Source organism: Crinia signifera, chromosome 4 (assembly GCF_055691185.1).
Source record: "Crinia signifera chromosome 4, ASM5569118v1, whole genome shotgun sequence".
Lineage (NCBI taxonomy): Eukaryota > Metazoa > Chordata > Amphibia > Anura > Myobatrachidae > Crinia > Crinia signifera.
Genome location: NC_139220.1, coordinates 301,759,219 through 301,780,463, shown reverse-complemented (window position 1 = coordinate 301,780,463; position 21,245 = coordinate 301,759,219). Strand labels below are relative to the sequence as shown.

General features: G+C 41.5%; 1 protein-coding gene across 15 annotated transcripts in view; it reads left to right on the top strand.

Annotated features, from left to right (window-relative positions):
• The window catches only part of CACNA1A (calcium voltage-gated channel subunit alpha1 A), a 243,911-nt gene that overhangs the window by 199,114 nt on the left and 23,552 nt on the right, over positions 1–21,245 (top strand). For 8 of the 15 annotated variants that reach the window (XM_083185296.1, XM_083185295.1, XM_083185297.1 and 5 more), the window contains 5 exons: positions 12,389–12,494; positions 16,171–16,302; positions 16,930–17,030; positions 19,609–19,712; positions 19,932–20,070. In XM_083185296.1, coding sequence (XP_083041422.1) covers positions 12,389–12,494; positions 16,171–16,302; positions 16,930–17,030; positions 19,609–19,712; positions 19,932–20,070 — 582 coding nt within the window. Of the gene's footprint in view, positions 1–12,388; positions 12,495–16,170; positions 16,303–16,929; positions 17,031–19,608; positions 19,713–19,931; positions 20,071–21,245 lie in introns of those variants that run through there. The other 7 variants (XM_083185302.1, XM_083185307.1, XM_083185299.1 and 4 more) reach the window with 3 other exon arrangements.

Sequence of the window (21,245 nt, the reverse complement as noted above, 5' to 3'; positions counted from 1 at the left end):
CAGTGTACTATTACACAGTCCTCACCCTGTACCTGTCCTGTATCTATGTTACAGTGTACTATTACACAGTCCTCACCCTGTACCTGTCCTGTATCTATGTTACAGTGTACTATTACACAGTCCTCATCCTGTACCTGTCCTGTATCTATGTTACAGTGTACTACAGGTATTACACAGTCCTCACCCTGTACCTGTCCTGTATTTATGTTACACTGTACTATTACACCGTCCTCACCCTGTACCTGTCCTGTATCTATGTTACAGTGTACTATTACATAGTCCTCACCCTGTACCTGTCCTGTATCTATGTTACAGTGGACTACTACACCGTCCTCACCCTGTACCTGTCCTGTATCTATGTTACAGTGTACTACTACACCGTCCTCACCCTGTACCTGTCCTGTATCTATGTTACAGTGTACTACTACACCGTCCTCACCCTGTACCTGTACTGTATCTATGTTACAGTGTACTATTACACAGTCCTAACCCTGTACCTGTCCTGTATCTATGTTACAGTGTACTATTACACAGTCCTCACCCTGTACCTGCCCTGTATCTATGTTACAGTGTACTATTACACAGTCCTCACCCTGTACCTGCCCTGTATCTATGTTACAGTGTACTATTACACAGTCCTAACCCTGTACCTGTCCTGTATCTATGTTACACTGTACTATTACACAGTCCTCACCCTGTACCTGTCCTGTATCTATGTTACAGTGTACTATTACACAGTCCTCACCCTGTACCTGTCCTGTATCCATGTTACAGTGTACTATTACACAGTCCTCACCCTGTACCTGTCCTGTATCTATGTTACAGTGTACTATTACACAGTCCTCGCCCTGTAACTGTCATGTATCTATGTCACAGTGTACTATTACACAGTCCTCACCCTGTACCTGTCCTGTATCTATGTTACAGTGTACTTTTACACAGTCCTCACCCTGTACCTGTCCTGTATCTATTTTACAGTGTACTATTACACAGTCCTCACCCTGTACCTGTCCTGTATCTCTATGTTACAGTGTACTATTACACAGTCCTCACCCTGTACCTGTCCTGTATCTATTTTACAGTGTACTATTACACAGTCCTCACCCTGTACCTGTCCTGTATCTATGTTACAGTGTACTATTACACAGGCCTCACCCTGTACCTGTCCTGTATCTATGTTACAGTGTACTATTACACAGTCCTCACCCTGTACCTGTCCTGTATCTATGTTACAGTGTACTATTACACAGTCCTCGCCCTGTAACTGTCATGTATCTATGTCACAGTGTACTATTACACAGTCCTCACCCTGTACCTGTCCTGTATCTATGTTACAGTGTACTTTTACACAGTCCTCACCCTGTACCTGTCCTGTATCTATTTTACAGTGTACTATTACACAGTCCTCACCCTGTACCTGTCCTGTATCTATGTTACAGTGTACTATTACACCGTCCTCACCCTGTACCTGTCCTGTATATATGATACAGTGTACTATTACACAGTCCTCACCCTGTACCTGTCCTGTATCTATGTTACAGTGTACTATTACACAGTCCTCACCCTGTACCTGTCCTGTATCTATGTTACAGTGTACTATTACACAGTCCTCACCCTGTACCTGTCCTGTATCTATGTTACACTGTACTATTACACAGTCCTCACCCTGTACCTGTCCTGTATCTCTATGTTACAGTGTACTATTACACAGTCCTCACCCTGTACCTGTCCTGTATCTATGTTACAGTGTACTATTACACAGTCCTCACCCTGTACCTGTCCTGTATCTATGTTACAGTGTACTATTACACAGTCCTCATCCTGTACCTGTCCTGTATCTATGTTACAGTGTACTATTACACAGTCCTCGCCCTGTAACTGTCATGTATCTATGTCACAGTGTACTATTACACAGTCCTCACCCTGTACCTGTCCTGTATCTATGTTACAGTGTACTTTTACACAGTCCTCACCCTGTACCTGTCCTGTATCTATTTTACAGTGTACTATTACACAGTCCTCACCCTGTACCTGTCCTGTATCTCTATGTTACAGTGTACTATTACACAGTCCTCACCCTGTACCTGTCCTGTATCTATTTTACAGTGTACTATTACACAGTCCTCACCCTGTACCTGTCCTGTATCTATGTTACAGTGTACTATTACACAGGCCTCACCCTGTACCTGTCCTGTATCTATGTTACAGTGTACTATTACACAGTCCTCACCCTGTACCTGTCCTGTATCTATGTTACAGTGTACTATTACACAGTCCTCGCCCTGTAACTGTCATGTATCTATGTCACAGTGTACTATTACACAGTCCTCACCCTGTACCTGTCCTGTATCTATGTTACAGTGTACTTTTACACAGTCCTCACCCTGTACCTGTCCTGTATCTATTTTACAGTGTACTATTACACAGTCCTCACCCTGTACCTGTCCTGTATCTCTATGTTACAGTGTACTATTACACAGTCCTCACCCTGTACCTGTCCTGTATCTATGTTACAGTGTACTATTACACAGTCCTCACCCTGTACCTGTCCTGTATCTATGTTACAGTGTACTATTACACAGTCCTAACCCTGTACCTGTCCTGTATCTATGTTACAGTGTACTATTACACAGTCCTAACCCTGTACCTGTCCTGTATCTATGTTACAGTGTACTATTACACAGTCCTCACCCTGTACCTGTCCTGTATCTATTTTACAGTGTACTATTACACAGTCCTCACCCTGTACCTGTCCTGTATCTATGTTACAGTGTACTATTACACAGTCCTCGCCCTGTAACTGTCATGTATCTATGTCACAGTGTACTATTACACAGTCCTCGCCCTGTACCTGTCCTGTATCTATGTTACAGTGTACTTTTACACAGTCCTCACCCTGTACCTGTCCTGTATCTATTTTACAGTGTACTATTACACAGTCCTCACCCTGTACCTGTCCTGTATCTCTATGTTACAGTGTACTATTACACAGTCCTCACCCTGTACCTGTCCTGTATCTATGTTACAGTGTACTATTACACAGTCCTCACCCTGTACCTGTCCTGTATCTATGTTACAGTGTACTATTACACAGTCCTAACCCTGTACCTGTCCTGTATCTATGTTACAGTGTACTATTACACAGTCCTAACCCTGTACCTGTCCTGTATCTATGTTACAGTGTACTATTACACAGTCCTCACCCTGTACCTGTCCTGTATCTATGTTACAGTGTACTTTTACACAGTCCTCACCCTGTACCTGTCCTGTATCTATTTTACAGTGTACTATTACACAGTCCTCACCCTGTACCTGTCCTGTATCTCTATGTTACAGTGTACTATTACACCGTCCTCACCCTGTAACTATCCTGTATCTATGTTACAGTGTACTATTACACCGTCCTCACCCTGTACCTGTCCTGTATCTATGTTACAGTGTACTATTACACAGTCCTCACCCTGTACCTGTCCTGTATCTATGTTACAGTGTACTATTACACAGTCCTCACCCTGTACTGTCCTGTATCTATTTTACAGTGTACTATTACACAGTCCTCACCCTGTACCTGTCCTGTATCTATGTTACAGTGTACTATTACACAGTCCTAACCCTGTACCTGTCCTGTATCTATGTTACAGTGTACTATTACACAGTCCTAACCCTGTACCTGTCCTGTATCTATGTTACAGTGTACTATTACACCGTCCTCACCCTGTACCTGTCCTGTATATATGATACAGTGTACTATTACACAGTCCTCACCCTGTACCTGTCCTGTATCTATGTTACAGTGTACTATTACACAGTCCTCACCCTGTACCTGTCCTGTATCTATGTTACAGTGTACTATTACACAGTCCTAACCCTGTACCTGTCCTGTATCTATGTTACAGTGTACTATTACACAGTCCTCATCCTGTACCTGTCCTGTATCTATGTTACAGTGTACTACAGGTATTTCACAGTCCTCACCCTGTACCTGTCCTGTATTTATGTTACACTGTACTATTACACCGTCCTCACCCTGTACCTGTCCTGTATCTATGTTACAGTGTACTATTACATAGTCCTCACCCTGTACCTGTCCTGTATCTATGTTACAGTGGACTACTACACCGTCCTCACCCTGTACCTGTCCTGTATCTATGTTACAGTGTACTACTACACCGTCCTCACCCTGTACCTGTCCTGTATCTATGTTACAGTGTACTACTACACCGTCCTCACCCTGTACCTGTACTGTATCTATGTTACAGTGTACTATTACACAGTCCTAACCCTGTACCTGTCCTGTATCTATGTTACAGTGTACTATTACACAGTCCTCACCCTGTACCTGCCCTGTATCTATGTTACAGTGTACTATTACACAGTCCTCACCCTGTACCTGCCCTGTATCTATGTTACAGTGTACTATTACACAGTCCTAACCCTGTACCTGTCCTGTATCTATGTTACACTGTACTATTACACAGTCCTCACCCTGTACCTGTCCTGTATCTATGTTACAGTGTACTATTACACAGTCCTCACCCTGTACCTGTCCTGTATCCATGTTACAGTGTACTATTACACAGTCCTCACCCTGTACCTGTCCTGTATCTATGTTACAGTGTACTATTACACAGTCCTCACCCTGTACCTGTCCTGTATCTATGTTACAGTGTACTATTACACAGTCCTCACCCTGTACCTGTCCTGTATCTATGTTACAGTGTACTATTACACAGTCCTCACCCTGTACCTGTCCTGTATCTATGTTACAGTGTACTATTACACAGTCCTCACCCTGTAACTATCCTGTATCTATTTTACAGTGTACTATTACACAGTCCTCACCCTGTACCTGTACTGTATCTATGTAACAGTGTACTATTACACAGTCCTCACCCTGTAACTATCCTGTATCTATTTTACAGTGTACTATTACACAGTCCTCACCCTGTACCTGTACTGTATCCATGTTACAGTGTACTATTACACAGTCCTCACCCTGCCTTAATGCTCTCAATGTAATGCGTTTAATGTCTCAATGGAATGTGTAAAATGTCTCAATGGTATGCATGTAATGTGTCGTCCCCCCCCCCCCCCCCATTTCATCCCTGCTTGATGCTGCACTGTAATCCACAAAAAATTCCTAGTGTGCGCAAGCACACATGGCCAATAAAGTTGATTCTATTCTATTCTAACTGTCCTGTATCTATGTTACAGTGTACTATTACACAGTCCTCACCCTGTACCTGTACTGTATCTATGTTACAGTGTACTATTACACAGTCCTCACCCTGTAACTGTCCTGTATCTATGTTACAGTGTACTATTACACAGTCCTCACCCTGCGACTATCCTGTATCTATGTTACAGTGTACTATTACACAGTCCTCACCCTGTACCTGTCCCGTATCTATGTTACAGTGTGCTATTACACAGTCCTCACCCTGTACCTGTCCCCTATCTATGTTACAGTGTACTATTACACAGTCCTCACCCTGTACCTGTCCCGTATTTATATTACAGTGTACTATTACACCGTCCTCACCCTGTACCTGTCCTGTATCTATGTTACAGTGTACTATTACACAGTCCTCACCCTGTACCTGTCCCGTATCTATGTTACAGTGTGCTATTACACAGTCCTCACCCTGTACCTGTCCCGTATTTATGTTACAGTGTACTATTACATAGTCCTCACCATGTACCTGTCCTGTATCTATGTTACAGTGTACTATTACACCGTCCTCACCCTGTACCTGTCCTGTATCTATGTTACAGTGTACTATTACATAGTCCTCACCCTGTACTGTCCTGTATCTATGTTACAGTGTACTATTACACAGTCCTCACCCTGTACCTGTCCTGTATCTATGTTACAGTGTACTATTACACTGTCCTCCCCTGTACCTGTCCCGTATCTGTTACAGTGTACTATTAAACAGTTCTCACCCTGTACCGTTCCCTTATCTATGTTACAGTGTACTATTACACAGTCCTCACCCTGTACCTGTCCTGTATCTATGTTACAGTGTACTATTACACCGTCCTCACCCTGTACCTGTCCTGTATCTCTATGTTACAGTGTACTTTTACTCAGTCCTCACCCTGTACCTGTCCTGTATATATGTTACAGTGTACTATTACACAGTCCTCATCCTGTAACTATCCTGTATCTATATTACAGTGTGTTATTACACTGTCCTCACCCTGTACCTGTCTTGTATCTATGTTACAGTGTACTATTACACAGTCCTCGCCCTGTGACTATCCTGTATCTATGTTACATTGTGTTATTACATAGTCCTCGCCCTGTGGCTATCCTGTATCTAAGTTAGTGTGCTATTACACAGTCCTCACCCTTTACCTGTCCTGTATCTATGTTATTGTACTATTACACAGTCCTCACCCTGTACCTGTCCTGTATCTATGTTCCAGTGTACTATTACACAGTCCTCACCCTGTACCTGTCCTGTATCTATGTTACAGTGTACTATTACACAGTCCTCACCCTTTACCTGTCCTGTATCTATGTTATTGTACTATTACACAGTCCTCTTATTGTGACTATCCTGTATCTATGTTACAGTGGGCTATTACACAGTCCTCACCCTGTACCTGTCCTGTATCTATGTTACAGTGTACTATTACACAGTCCTCACCCTGTGACTATCCTGTATCTATGTTACAGTGTACTATTACACAGTCCTCACCCTGTACCTGTCCTGTATCTATGTTACAGTGTACTATTACACAGTCCTAACCCTGTACCTGTCCTGTATCTATGTTACAGTGTACTATTACACAGTCCTCACCCTGTACCTGTCCTGTATCTATGTTACAGTGTACTATTACACAGTCCTCACCCTGTGACTATCCTGTATCTATGTTACAGTGTGCTATTACACAGTCCTCACCCTGTGACTATCCTGTATCTATGTCACAGTGTACTATTACACAGTCCTCACCCTGTGACTATCCTGTATCTATGTTACAGTGTGCTATTACACAGTCCTCACCCTGTGACTATCCTGTATCTATGTTACAGTGTACTATTACACAGTCCACGCCCTACTCCAGTCTACTTCACTTATCTATCAGTCCTTACTGTGGCCATTATCTACAGCTGACCTTCACTAGTAGAATTACTGTAGTTTTTGGTCTGACAACACAATATATATATATATATATATATATATATATATATATATATATACCATTGAGAATTATGTACAGAAAATGAGCTATATTGACAAAATGTGTAACATTAAATTTTTCCGCTTTATATCAACGTACGGAAACAACCATTGTGTGACCATATTGGAATATGTACAATGCCCTCGTTATTAGCTAGAAGCCATAAAGGCTACATTATAATATATTATACTTCATTCGGATTGATAACTATAAAACAGATTGACACTATATAAAAAAAAGTAAAAAAATGAATATGGCAAATGATACAGAATATATAATCACTTGCTACTCACAGTATAATTGATGAAATCCTCACAGAAGTAAATCCTTCTCCTTATGCTAATTACACACTGAGGAACGGGGGTATTGAGCTTAATGATTCAGTCTTCTTGTGATGAGTTATTAGTGATCAATACCCATAAATCCTATTACAGCACCGTAGTTAATGCGTTTATAGATAAGTTTAATGCAATCTTTTATTGTCTGCCTAAGAATTTTTATACCTTATCTTGGTAGGATGTATATATTTGCCAATATAAACCCTTTTATACCGCTAGATAAGGACATAGACATCAAAATAACTGTTATTTCAAGAGTGCAATATTTTTATGGAACACCATAATAATTGATCCAACGCTCTAATAAATAAACAGTCATTATCCTCGTCATCCTTTGTTTACCTTGATTAAATTCACAATTTGAGCTTCTGTGCGGAAGTTGTTTTCTGCTCATGCTTTTGGTCACCTATGCACTAATGCTTAGTGGAGCAATAGTAAGGAAGTGATAGATGGAAGTTGGTCCTGTAGTATAGATCTGATACATAGAACACATAAGATGCAACCAAGGGCGTAACTTCCATAGGTGCAGGGAGTGCAGCTGCTATGGGGCCCAGAGCTAAGAGGGGCCACCTTCCCTGTCACAGTTCCATGTGTTATATACAGGGCGTAACTGCCATAGGTGCAGGGAGTGTAGCTGCTATGGGGCCCAGAGCTAAGAGGGGCCACCTTCCCTGTCACAGTTACATGTGTTATATACAGGGCATAACTACCATAGGTGCAGGGAGTGTAGCTGCTATGGGGCCCAGAGCTAAGAGGGGCCACCTTCCCTGTCACAGTTACATGTGTTATATACAGGGCGTAACTACCATAGGTGCAGGGAGTGTAGCTGCTATGGGGCCCAGAGCTAAGAGGGGCCACCTTCCCTGTCACAGTTACATGTGTTATATACAGGGCGTAACTACCATAGGTGCAGGGAGTGCAGCTGCTATGGGGCCCAGAGCTAAGAGGGACCACTTTCCCTGTCACAGTGACTTGTAAAATATACAGGGGTGTAACTACCATAGTGGCAGGGGGTGCAGCTGCTATGGGCCCAGAGTGGAGAATGGCGACCTTCCCTATCACAGTTACATGTGTTATATACAGGGGTGTAGCTACCATAGGTGCAGGGAGTGCAGCTGCTATGGGGCCCAGAGCTAACAGGGGCCACCTTTCCAATCACAGTTATGTGTTATATACAATTGGTGCAGGGGGTGCAGCTGCTATTGAGACCCAGATATGAAAGGGGCCACCTTCCCTGCCAAAGTAACATGCACGGTATCACGTTTTTACCATTAGGTGGTACAAAAGGGCCTTTACAAACCTTAGCTATGGGGCCTACAAATATGTAGTTAAACCACTGCATGTAACTATACCCTGTCACATAGTCTACTGTTATGTTTCTGTTTATAACAACCTGTAATTATCTAGCCATAATACTACATACAGCAAATCCAGCAGAGATTCACTCTCTGTAAGTATCTATTACATGGCTGTTTTCTCCATAACTATGACCTGTCTATGATATATCTGTTACAGGACTTCTTAACCTTTGACTGACCAATACTTGTCAGATGTGTGAAGGGAATTAATATTCTCTGTAGAGCGGCATATTACATGTGCCCTATATAAATAACTGTTTATAATAACTAACTCATCGTTAGAATGAAACTATATCCAGGGTCCTAGCCCAAACTTTGTGGGCCCCATAAGAACACTCTGAAGGGGCCCCTGTCCCAGTGCTTATAGAGAGATACTTCTGTGCTGCAGTTTATTAATTTCATGGCCGGGAGCTCCTGAAAATTGGGTCCCCCTCTTGGCCCCCCGGAAAGGTGGGCAACCCTCCCGGATACCACCGGACACCCCCCCGCCGCATGTCCGTGGTGGCAGAGTTAAATTGCAGCAATTCGCGGCATTTCAGGGGGACGGGGCTAACTATGCAAATTGTGCCCTTTAAGACCCGCCCAATCCTCAAAGACCAGCAGATTGCGGGATTTGCATTACTGGGGGCGGGGCTTGATGATGTCTACATCAGGCCCTGCCCCCAAAACGGCTGCCCTAGTGCATGTTCTGAAACATAAGTGCTGTAGGTAATGTTATGCCACATAGTCCCCTGCTTTATTTTATGAACCATAGTAGTGCCCTGGGTCATGTTACAGTCTCCCCAGTTGCAGGGTCCCATAGCAGATGCACCTAAGGCAGCTACGCTCTTGCCCTATAGCTATAATCTGTGTTATATCTACTGTAGTGCCTCGGAATCTATATAGCTTTACTCTGGCTATTACATCTCTACACATACATCTCTATTCCACTGAACACGCACAGTACAATTACATCTCTACACATACATCTCTATTCCACTGAACACATACAGTATGATCTGAGTTTAGATGGGAGCAAAGCAGAATAACAAACAAGTAACTTTGCACCTGGACAAACCATGTTGCAATGCAGGGAGTGCAAATATTTATATTTTCTTTTCACGCAAGGTAAATACTGGATGCTTTCGCATGTAGCCCACAGATGCTGGATGGCTACTGTTGTATATTGTCTCTCTATAACCTTAATCTCTGCACATTTTAAATCTGCCCTCACCTGCACCATGGCTTTGTCAAGGTACAGGTTCTTGCTTCTTTTACTTTGCTCCCAGCTCAAATCACTGTACAGCTATTGTTTCATCTCTACTGTCCTAGGATCTCTGACCCTATATCCATCCTATAACATCTCTACCATAGGACCACCAAACCCATATCCATTCTATAACATCTCTACCATAGTACCCCCAAACCTATATCCATCTTATAACATCTCTACCATAGGACCACCAAACCCATATCCATCCTATAACATATCTACCATAGGACCACCAAACCCATATCCATCCTATAACATATCTACTATAGGACCACCAAACCTATATCCATCCTATAACATATCTACTATAGGACCACCAAACCTATATCCATCCTATAACATCTCTACCATAGGACCACCAAACCTATATCCATCCTATAACATCTCTACCATAGGACCACCAAACCTATATCCATCCTATAACATCTCTTCTATAGGACCACCAATGTATATCTATCCTATAACATATCTACTATAGAACCACCATTCTATATCCATCCTAGAACATCTCTACTACAGAACAACTAAACCTATATCCATCCTATAACATCTCTACCATAGGACCACCAAACCCATATCCATTCTATAACATCTCATCTATAGGACCACCAAACCCATATCCATCCTATAACATCTCTACCATAGGACCACCAAACCTATATCCATCCTATCACATCTCTACTATAGGACCACCAATGTATATCTATCCTATAACATTTCTACTATAGAACCACCATTCTATATCCATCCTACAACATCACTGCTATAAAACGTGCTCTATTGCATCTCTACTATAGGACCAGTGAACCTATATCTTTCCTCTATATATTACATCACTACCAAACATATATCTATGTCACATCTGCTATAGACCTTCTGTACCATTATCATTCCAGTATCTGCTAAATCTCTAATAAAGTTATGCAACTACTGAACCCATATCAATTCACTATTTATTACATCTGTACTCGAGGACCAACAAACCTACATATATCTTATGTCTCTACTATACTATTACTGAACTGACCTCAATCATCTATCTTTTCTGACTCGAAGACCTATATCTATATCTATTGAGTTGCATAAAACCACTTAATCTATATCTACTCTGCTAAATCTGTACTAAAGGACTACTAAAGTTATATCTAATCTATATATATACCAAATAATGTACTATAAGACCATTGGAACCGTATTATCTCTTATTACATCTCTACTATTGGAATATTAAATATAAATAACCCCTCTATTTATTACACCTCTACAATAGGACTCCCTCACCCATTCGCTATCACTTATCTACCGCAGAACCCACCTCCTATGCCGCAGCTATCCCCTGCTGTACGCTGACCACCTTCCTGTAACTGAACTGCACTGGGTCGTCTTCTTTTTAAGACATGCCTGTTCAATGGACTATATTATGCCCCTTCTGTCTCTCTTACAATGTGTGAAGTTCCGGGAACTTGCTAGTGTTGTGTGGCCAGACTCTCTCATTGTGATATGGGGGGGGGCTTCTCCAGACCTGTCTAACCTTTTGACTGATACAATAAGTTTCACAGCTTTGTTTGTGAATGTATTTCTTTCTCTCTTTTTACTCCCTCTCTCCCTTTCTCACCCGCTCCTCTTCGTCTCACTCTCGCCTTCCTTCCCCTCCCAGCCACCCTCTCTCCCCTGTGCTCCCCCTATGTAGGAGTTCTAGCTCTTTGAAGGGAATGCATGGGGATCCCTGCACGTTGCACGTCACGATTCTGCATGCTGCATGCTCCAGGTTGGCCTGTATACTCGCCTGTCGATCTTGGCTACAGTTTGTGCTTGCTGTTCTTTGTTATATGACTTATCTACACCTCCAGAGTGATGGGCTATATAGTTTGGTGGGAGGCAAGGAACCGCGTGTTCCTCAGCTCACTCTGGTGGTGGAGCAATGTATAAGCTGAGTTATTTTCTGGTTGCCAGAACTCTGAGGCTCTTGGGAACCTGAATGCAATAAGTTGTGTGGAAATAGGTAAAGTGATGATTGGTAGGAAATGGAGTTGGCTTGGCAGTAAATGGACAGGACACATCCCATCACATGGGGTATGTAAATCTATATTTGGGATTGGTCTGCTGTACACCTCCATAGAGATTGGTATGATTTGTCTTACTGATTTAGTGCTGTAGTTATGTTATACTATAATCAGAGCCTCAGAGTCCTGACCATAGCTGGGTGGAGTTGGAGCAATAAGCTCACGCTGTTCTCTGGGTCCTTACAGCGGTTGCTTCGAATGGACCTCCCTGTGGCGGATGACAACACTGTGCATTTCAACTCCACGCTCATGGCTCTTATACGTACCGCGCTGGATATCAAAATTGCCAAAGGTAAGATTGAGCCACACACTACACACGGGAAGATGGCTTACAGATATTACCAAGGAGATAGATGTCAATGCCCAGGGATGTAGCGTAGATAGATATTAGATCAGGGGAGAGCAACATGCGGCCCACTGCTCAAAACTATATTGCAATGACAAGCAGTCCGATTGGCTGAGCCGCTTGTCATTGCGGTACAGCAGTCCCAACCTGTGCAGCCACTGAGGAGAGCAGAGCCTCGTTCATCGTGGGGGCAGCCGGGATTTCCTCTGAGATGTGAGACACTGGGCGGCTTGTGGGGCGGAGCTGAAGCGCCAGTCTAAACTGGTGTGCTGCTTTACACACTCGCGCGTTGGCTCAGCCCTCCCACACCGCGCAGCATCTGACTTTACAGGAAATCCTTGACTGCGGCCCTGGCAAACAAATCTCTCCTCAGTGGCGCCACATGACAAAAAATAAAAAAGCACATAATTGGTCAATAATTTAATTGCACCCTTTTGGGGGGGGGGCGGAAGCAGCTGTGTTAAGGGGAGAGGGGGGATAAAATGGTAGATGCTGCTATCTGGGTCCTGAATGAGATAGATAGATAGATAGATAGATAGATAGAGTTCGGACAGTACATACTAGACAGACAGACAGACAGGAGGTTGATAAATACAAGATAGATAGACATGAGATGCAAAGTAGATAGACATATTAGATAGCTTAGATTATATAATAATTAGCGATAGATAGATAGATAGATAGATAGATAGATAGATAGATAGATAGGCAGACAGGCAGGCATATGAGGTAGAAAAGTAAAGCAGTAGCACTTGTGCCAGTATTACTTATATTACCCCACTGTATAGAACATTATAAAGGGGAATTTGTTATCAATGAATTTGAAAACCGTATATATTCAGAATCGAATAAATACTAACACAAATACAGATATTTGTTATTTTCCCTTAAAAAAAATCAAATGGTGATTTTCCCTGCCACAGTCCACATAGAAATGTCACTTATGTAATACAACAAGATGATTTGTTAGGATATAACATTGACGCTGATGATTTGATTAGCTGGAGGGGTCAATACACAATAGCCCATCAGCGGATAAACAGTGATGCTTGTAATCATCATTATGGCTGCACCAGGCCTCCAGCACACGCATAAATATACTGTAGCCCCAAACATGTATATTTGTGGATTCATCCACGTCTCATTGTATCACAACTACGTGACCATATCCTAACCACATCCTTTACCTGCCATGCCTGCTCTGCAAGTCAGCGAGGCACATAAATCTATATAAGAACACATAAAGGGGCAGATTTATTAAGCTTGGAGAAGAGATAAACTGGAGATAAAGCGGAGAAAAGGTAAAAGGAGATAAAGCACCAGCCAATCAGCTGTGTTTGAAAAAGACAGTTGGGAGTTGATTGGCTGGTGCTTTATCTGCTTTTACCTTTTCTCCGCTTTATCTCCAGTTTATCTCTTCTCCAAGCTTAATAAATCTGCGCCAAAGTATGGAAATGTAATATGTCATAACAAAAATGACATCCCTGTCTATGCTGTTACAAAAGAACTACTGTACTGGGATGACCGTGTTCTGCTGTGGAGCTGTTTAGCACAATGCCAGAATAGATTTCCTCTAGAACCCGATATACAGGTGGTCTCCCCTGACCAGATATTGGGACCTGACCACTAATGAGCAGACGGTGTATGGAACAGGGGTACAGCAATGAATAATACCGGAAACTAGAACAGCAGATTGGATTGATTAATTGGAAGTAGGGGTGTGGTATGAAAAGTTGACATAATGTTTATTTGTTTTGAAATGTCGACTTGGGCATTAGGTCAGAATGTAAAGTATCGACATTTCCAAATATCAACAGGGTCAACATGTCATGTTTATAATTTTGACATTTAACACGTTTGATAATAATAATAATAATAATAATAATAATAATAATTTGCATGCGAATGGGCCATTAGTACATTTTAACCCTCAATTTGTAAACAAACAATACAATGTGCAAATCTAAATGATCAATTCTTCCGAAGTGGAGAACTTACTCTTAAAATTGGTATCTCATTTATAGATTTTAGTTAAGTATGAAGGGAGAAAAAAGGATAGCGACCAAAAATCAGCTTCTAGAAATAATATATATTATAATAATAATAGTAATAATAATAATAATAATGTCAACACCAGAATGTCAGTTTTTTTTTATTTTATTTGATTTTACCCAAACCCAAAACCTAACCATTAACCTAACCTCAACCCAAAACTCAACCATTAACCTAACCTTAACCCAAAACCCAACCATTAACCTAACCTTAACCCAAAACCCAACCATTAACCTAATCCTAACCCAAAACCCAACCAATAACCTAACCTTAACCCAAAACCCAACCATTAACCTAACCTTAACCCAAAACCCAACCATTAACCTAACCTTAACCCAAAACCCAACCATTAACCTAACCTTAACCCAAAACCCAACCATTAACCTAACCCAAACCCCAACCATTAACCTAACCTTAACCCAAAACCTAACCATTAACCTAACCTCAACCCAAAACTCAACCATTAACCTAACCTTAACCCAAAACCCAACCATTAACCTAACCTTAACCCAAAACCCAACCATTAACCTAATCCTAACCCAAAACCCAACCATTAACCTAACCTTAACCCAAAACTCAACCATTAACCTAACCTTAACCCAAAGCCCATCCATTAACCTAATCCTAACCCAAAACCCAACCATTAACCTAACCTTAACCCAAAACCCAATCATTAACCTAACCTTAACCTAAAACCCAACCATTAACCCAACCATTAACCTAACCTTAACCCAAAACCCAACCATTAACCTAATCTTAACCCAAAACACAACCATTAACCTAACCTTAACTCAAAACCCAACCATTAACCTAACCTTAACCCAAAACCTAACCATTAACCTAACATTAAGTTTTACCTCTTAAACGCCCGCAGAAGGTTAGATCAAATTGATGGAGGTATTAATTAAGTTACTTGTGGCCAAGAATGGATAAACTTAAAACCTGGACCATGTTTGGGAACCTCTGCCCTAACCTTTACCTTAAATCTAACCTTAAACCTAACCCTAACGTTAAACCTAAACACAAAAATAACACAAACATGTACTGTCGACAATATGCCAATATTTATGAATGTCTCCATTTTACACATCATTCTAATGTCCTTGTCAAACCTGGAAGTAGACTGTAGCTGCTTTTGGAGTCAGTGTGATAGTAATGCAGGAATTTAAACGTCTGGGGCAGATGTATAAAGCAGTGATAAGGGAGGATAAGTGAGAAAGAGGAGAAGTGGCCCATGGCAACCAATCAGCTGCTCTGTATAATTTTATATTATGCAAATTATAGATGTTACTTCAGTGCTGATTGGATGCCACAAGCCACTCCTCCTTTGGCTCACTCCTTCTCCCTTATCACTGCTTCATACATGTACCCTACATGGGGGAAGAAGAGGAACTTAGCCACAAAATGCATAAAATATTTAGCAGATTGTTGGTGGCTGAGGAAAAAACGTTGTTATAGGAAATGAGAATCATCCTGCACCCACAGCCCACTTCCCCCCACTCTGCTGTTTTATAATGAGCCATCTGTGTGGCATGTCTATAAGTTTACTGCATATTTAAATCATCCACAGGTCTTTCTTCCACATGTGTTTCAGGTGGAGCTGACAAACAGCAAATGGATAATGAACTCCGAAAGGAAATGATGGCAATTTGGCCAAATCTGTCTCACAAAACACTCGATCTGTTGGTGACACCACATAAATGTAAGGGTAGACAGTATTGAGAGCAAGTCATCGCTGACAGGACAGATAGAAGTGACTGTAAAAATATCACGTCTGCGTATCTTGTTGTGCAAGCATTTTCACGTACAGGGTATAGCGGCATAATGAATTATCACCATCGATGGCAAACCTTGATATTTCATTAGTTGTGTCACTTGAAAGTAAAACAAAGGACACATGCTTAGCTTGTGCATCCTTACACCACAGAACATGCACATTAACAACCCCCGATCTGCCTCCTCATGTGCCCTCTCAGTCACACACATGCAGTGTGCCAACTTGGCACCACGGCCCATCTTTATGGTGGTGCACTTACATGAGATTGTAAATCAAGCCCATAAGAAGCAAATCACATTGATCATTCAGTTTCACTTTTACAACTTTAGGACAGCACCACTCAATCATTTGTCGTAACTCGTTAATTGCGAACGTTCGTTGTCTATGTCACTCATTAATCAGAGACATCCGAGTGTCGCTCTCTTATGTGGTGAGAGTGCCCTGTGCCCGGTATTCCAGCGATAAGTAGTTACCTTGTTACTATTATTGTTGTTTGTATAGCGTCAGCCGACGCCTCAGCGCTTTAAATCAGCAAATTTTGTATCCTCTAAGCTACGGACCTCACCGTGGGGAAGATTTATGCTGCAATGATGATAATGGAGTATTACAGGCAGAGCAAAGCGAAACGACTGCAGGCATTGCAAGAGGAGCAGGTAAGGTGCCTCATCCACCTGGCAAGTAACTCATTTTAATGTAGAAATAAATATAAACTACAGCATCGTCATACTGACAATTATTGAAGAAATCTCATCTCAAAGGCACTTAATCTAAATGGTAAAATGGATCCAGGTTTGTGGTTAAATCTTTGTAATTACATCAATTTTTTGGCCGCGTGAAAACCTTTTACATAGTTACACAATTAGCGGAAGCACCAATTAACTAGTATGATGGTTTTTATGATAACTATGTCAAAAAAAAAATAATAATCCAAAGATATAGTAGTTCTATACAGGAATGTATGCCTGATATATCCTGCAAGTGGAAGAGCACAGGAAGAAGAGGTTTGAATAAGAAGGAATAAGATATCTCAAAGGGAGAGAACTTTAAACGCTCCCATACAGTATTGTAGATTTAAACCGGACACTTTCTACAACCAAAATACTGCTGTTGATGTTTTCCAGCCGCTCAAGCGAATAAATCCCTTGTGTCCTCCTCTCCGTATAATTGTTATAAATTCATGTTTTAAAATTTGAGGGTCCCTTTCAACTAGCTGCAAGACAACTTGCTCCGTCCCCTGTGAGTGAGTGCTGCACTTATAGTAGCTCTGGACTCCCGGCATTTTGTTCACAGGCCCCTAGGGCAAAGAAATGTGAGTTTGGGTTGAGATAGGGCCACAGGTGGCTATATCTGCTGCCCTTGCTGGCATTTTTATGCAATTTGCCCCCTCATGCGAGAGGGCAAATTGCAATTTACCATGTAAAGCAATACAATTCTGCTCTTTAAACCTTGCATTTAAAGTGCCCATGTGACACAACCCTAGCTTGACATTGTGACCTTATAGCAAATGCCATCGTTTAGCATGCACGCCATGCACAGCCAGTACATGTACCCTTGGTAGCTTTCAAAAGGTTTAAAATACTGAATGGAAGAGAAAATTACAGGATAAACCAAACTTATCAAACATATTTATTTCCTTAATACCTATTTTACCAATATAAGCACCCCTTTTTGTGTGGTCATAGCACCTAATTGGTTTATGTTTGAGAACAGCTTCCCTTGGATACATAACTGGTCCTCTCCCCTGGCTACATCACAGACTTTCATGTCCTGATATAGACAAAAGGGAAGACCAACAGTTGTGAACTAGTGCATTACCATGTGTATTAGTGTATACTACTGTATGTGTATTAGTGCATTGCTGTGTGTATTAGTGCATCACTACTGTATGTGTATTAGTGCATTACCATGTGTATTAGTGTATACTACTGTATGTGTATTAGTGCATACTACTGTATGTGTATTAGTGCATACTACTGTATGTGTATTAGTGCATTGCTGTGTGTATTAGTGTATTACTGTGTGTATTAGTGCATTACCATGTGTATTAGTGCATTACCATGTGTATTAGTGCATTACTGTGTGTATTAGTGCATCACTACTGTATGTGTATTAGTGCATTACTGTGTGTATTAGTGCTTTACTGTGTGTATTAGTGCATTACTGTGTGTATTAGTGCATTACTGTGTGTATTAGTGCTTTACTGTGTGTATTAGTGCATTACTGTGTGTATTAGTGCATTACTGTGTGTATTAGGGCATTACTGTGTGTATTAGTGCATTACTGTGTGTATTCGTGATTTACTGTGTGTATTACCATGTGTATTAGTGCATACTACTGTATGTGTATTATTGCATTTATTATGTGTATTGGTGCATTACTGTGTGTATTAGTGCTTTACTGTGTGTATTAGTGCATTACCATGCATATTAGTGCATACTACTGTATGTGCATTAGTGCATGTATTATGTGCATAAGTACATTACTGTGTGTATTAGTGCTTTACTGTGTATTAGTGCTTTACTGTTATTATTTAATTACTCTGTATTAGCGCCCTACTGTATAAGTGCACTGCTGTGTGTATTGGTACATTACTGTATGTATTAGTGCATTTCTGTGTGCATTAGTGCATTACTGTGTGTATTAGTGCAGCGGTTCTCAAACTGTGGGTCCTGACCTCAAAGTCGGTCCCGACCTTCTCAGTATGGAGTCGCGACTCCATGTTGCTGACCATCAGGGTAAGGAGTTTTCTTTTCTCAGTCAGTGATTCAAGGAGTCTGGAAAAATCCGTTGAATTGTCTGTTATATTAGACTCCTCCCATAATTTTGTGCCTCCACAATGCTGCCATGTATGTGCTGCCTGCTGACTACACAGGTGATGTGATGACCTTCTGCAGTAACCTGCTGGGGTGCTGTAATTTATTTCTATTGTCTGATGGGGTCCCAGAGCAAATAGTTTGAGGACCCGTGTATTATCGCATTACTGTGTATTAGTGTATTACTCTTGTACTAGTGCATTACTGTGTGTATTAGTGTATTGCTCGTGTACTAGTGCATTACTGTGTGTATTAATGCTTTCCTGTGTGTATAAGTGCATTACTGATTGTATTAGTGTATTACTCTTTATATTAATAATTGTATGTGTACTAGTGCATTACTCTGTGTATTAGTGTATTACCCTGTGTATTAGTGAATGTACTATGCTATTGATATGTCAACTTCTGCTTTCTCCAGAATCGTACCCCTCTCATGTTCCAGAGAATGGAGCCTCCATCACCCACACAAGACGGACCAATTGGGCTAAATACTCTAATGTCCTCTCAGCCAGGGGGAGAAATGTGAGTAAATGCATCCCAGAGGTTATTGCAGCTGACGGTTTACTTATTTATTTGCTTCATATAGACATCATTCAAGTGTTTATTTGGGCAAATAAGGAAATGTAAAGCAGACAACCAACGACAGCCTCAAACACTAATATATTGCAGTAGCTATTCTCATTTCCACACTGCGTCCTTCCCCCTACAAGATACATAGACTGTTTTTATCTGGTGTTTCAGGAGCGTACCTGAGGGTGGAATGAAGGAAAGTCAGTCCTGGATGACACAGAGAGCCCAGCAAATGTTCCAGAAGACGGGAACGTGGAGTCCAGAGAGGGCAAGAGAACAAGAGAACACCAACAGCTGGCCTGATTCTCAGGTCAGTCCAATGTCATCTACACCGTATTCATAATGACACTATAAAGGGGAACCACTCCCTGAAATGCTGGCTACATTACAGCAATATGGGGGGTGGGGTGGGTGGGGGTAGGCGGGGGGGGGGGGGGTAGGCCTGAGGTTATGGCCAAGTCCTCTGCTGCATAATGGCACGTATAACTGCACATTTCGGGAAGGGGCAATGCTGCGGTGAGGCACATCAAGACTAGCCAACTCCACGCATTTCACAACTTGTTGAATCCAGAGGAGAGGTTTGATCCCATCATTCCTTTGTAGCTCTGATCAAATTAACCTGTATTTAATACAGATACAGGCAGCAAGCAGATGCTAAACTATCATTGATGTCTCATTACTAAATTATATTGAAGTCCTACACAATAAAAGGGAATGGCAGTACATTTGAATAAATTGACTACAGTATGCATTTTTATTTTCCATACTAATATCCTTCATATTTTCATAGCATACTGGACATTTGTATTTCTAGGTATTATTGATATAGAAGAGACATTTAGGCTGGGGTGGGCGAATGCCCCTTTGACTAGCATAATGTTATAACAAGCATGTGCCAACTTGTGCTTGCTAATGATTGGTGAGGTGGGCTAGGGAGGGGCGGAGTCTGTAACATTTGGCGGCTGCAGTTGGAAGTGTACAGCGGTTGCTGTAGGGGTGGGGCTGCAGCACAGTCCAAATTTCAAATAGGGGAGCCACACCGTTTGAGCAGTTGGTGCGGCTCCCTTGGAGCAGCTGCCACTGGTAGTGTATATGGTTTATGGCTTTGTATCGTAACTGAGATCTCATTTTTTTAATACTTTCATTCAAAAAAATATTTGAATGAAATGTAGGTGTTCTACTCAGCAAAAAGCTGGGTTCTGCTATTCATGAGTATCAGTCACGTTGTAAAGTGTCTTGAACTGTTGATAGGATTTATATGCGTTGATTACATTGTTTATACAATTCAGGTTTGATCGGAACAGAGTGATTTCGGCCCCTTTCGGCAGGGCGGCGTTTAACCATTCGCTAAGCAGAGAAAGAATGCGCAACACAGGCCCATAATCATTATAAATTTGAGTCATTTTGTCTTTTTAGTATTGTGAGTGATTGGATACCTTTACATGGCTATCTCTGTATAGAGAACAAATCCGTCCTTTTCGTGTG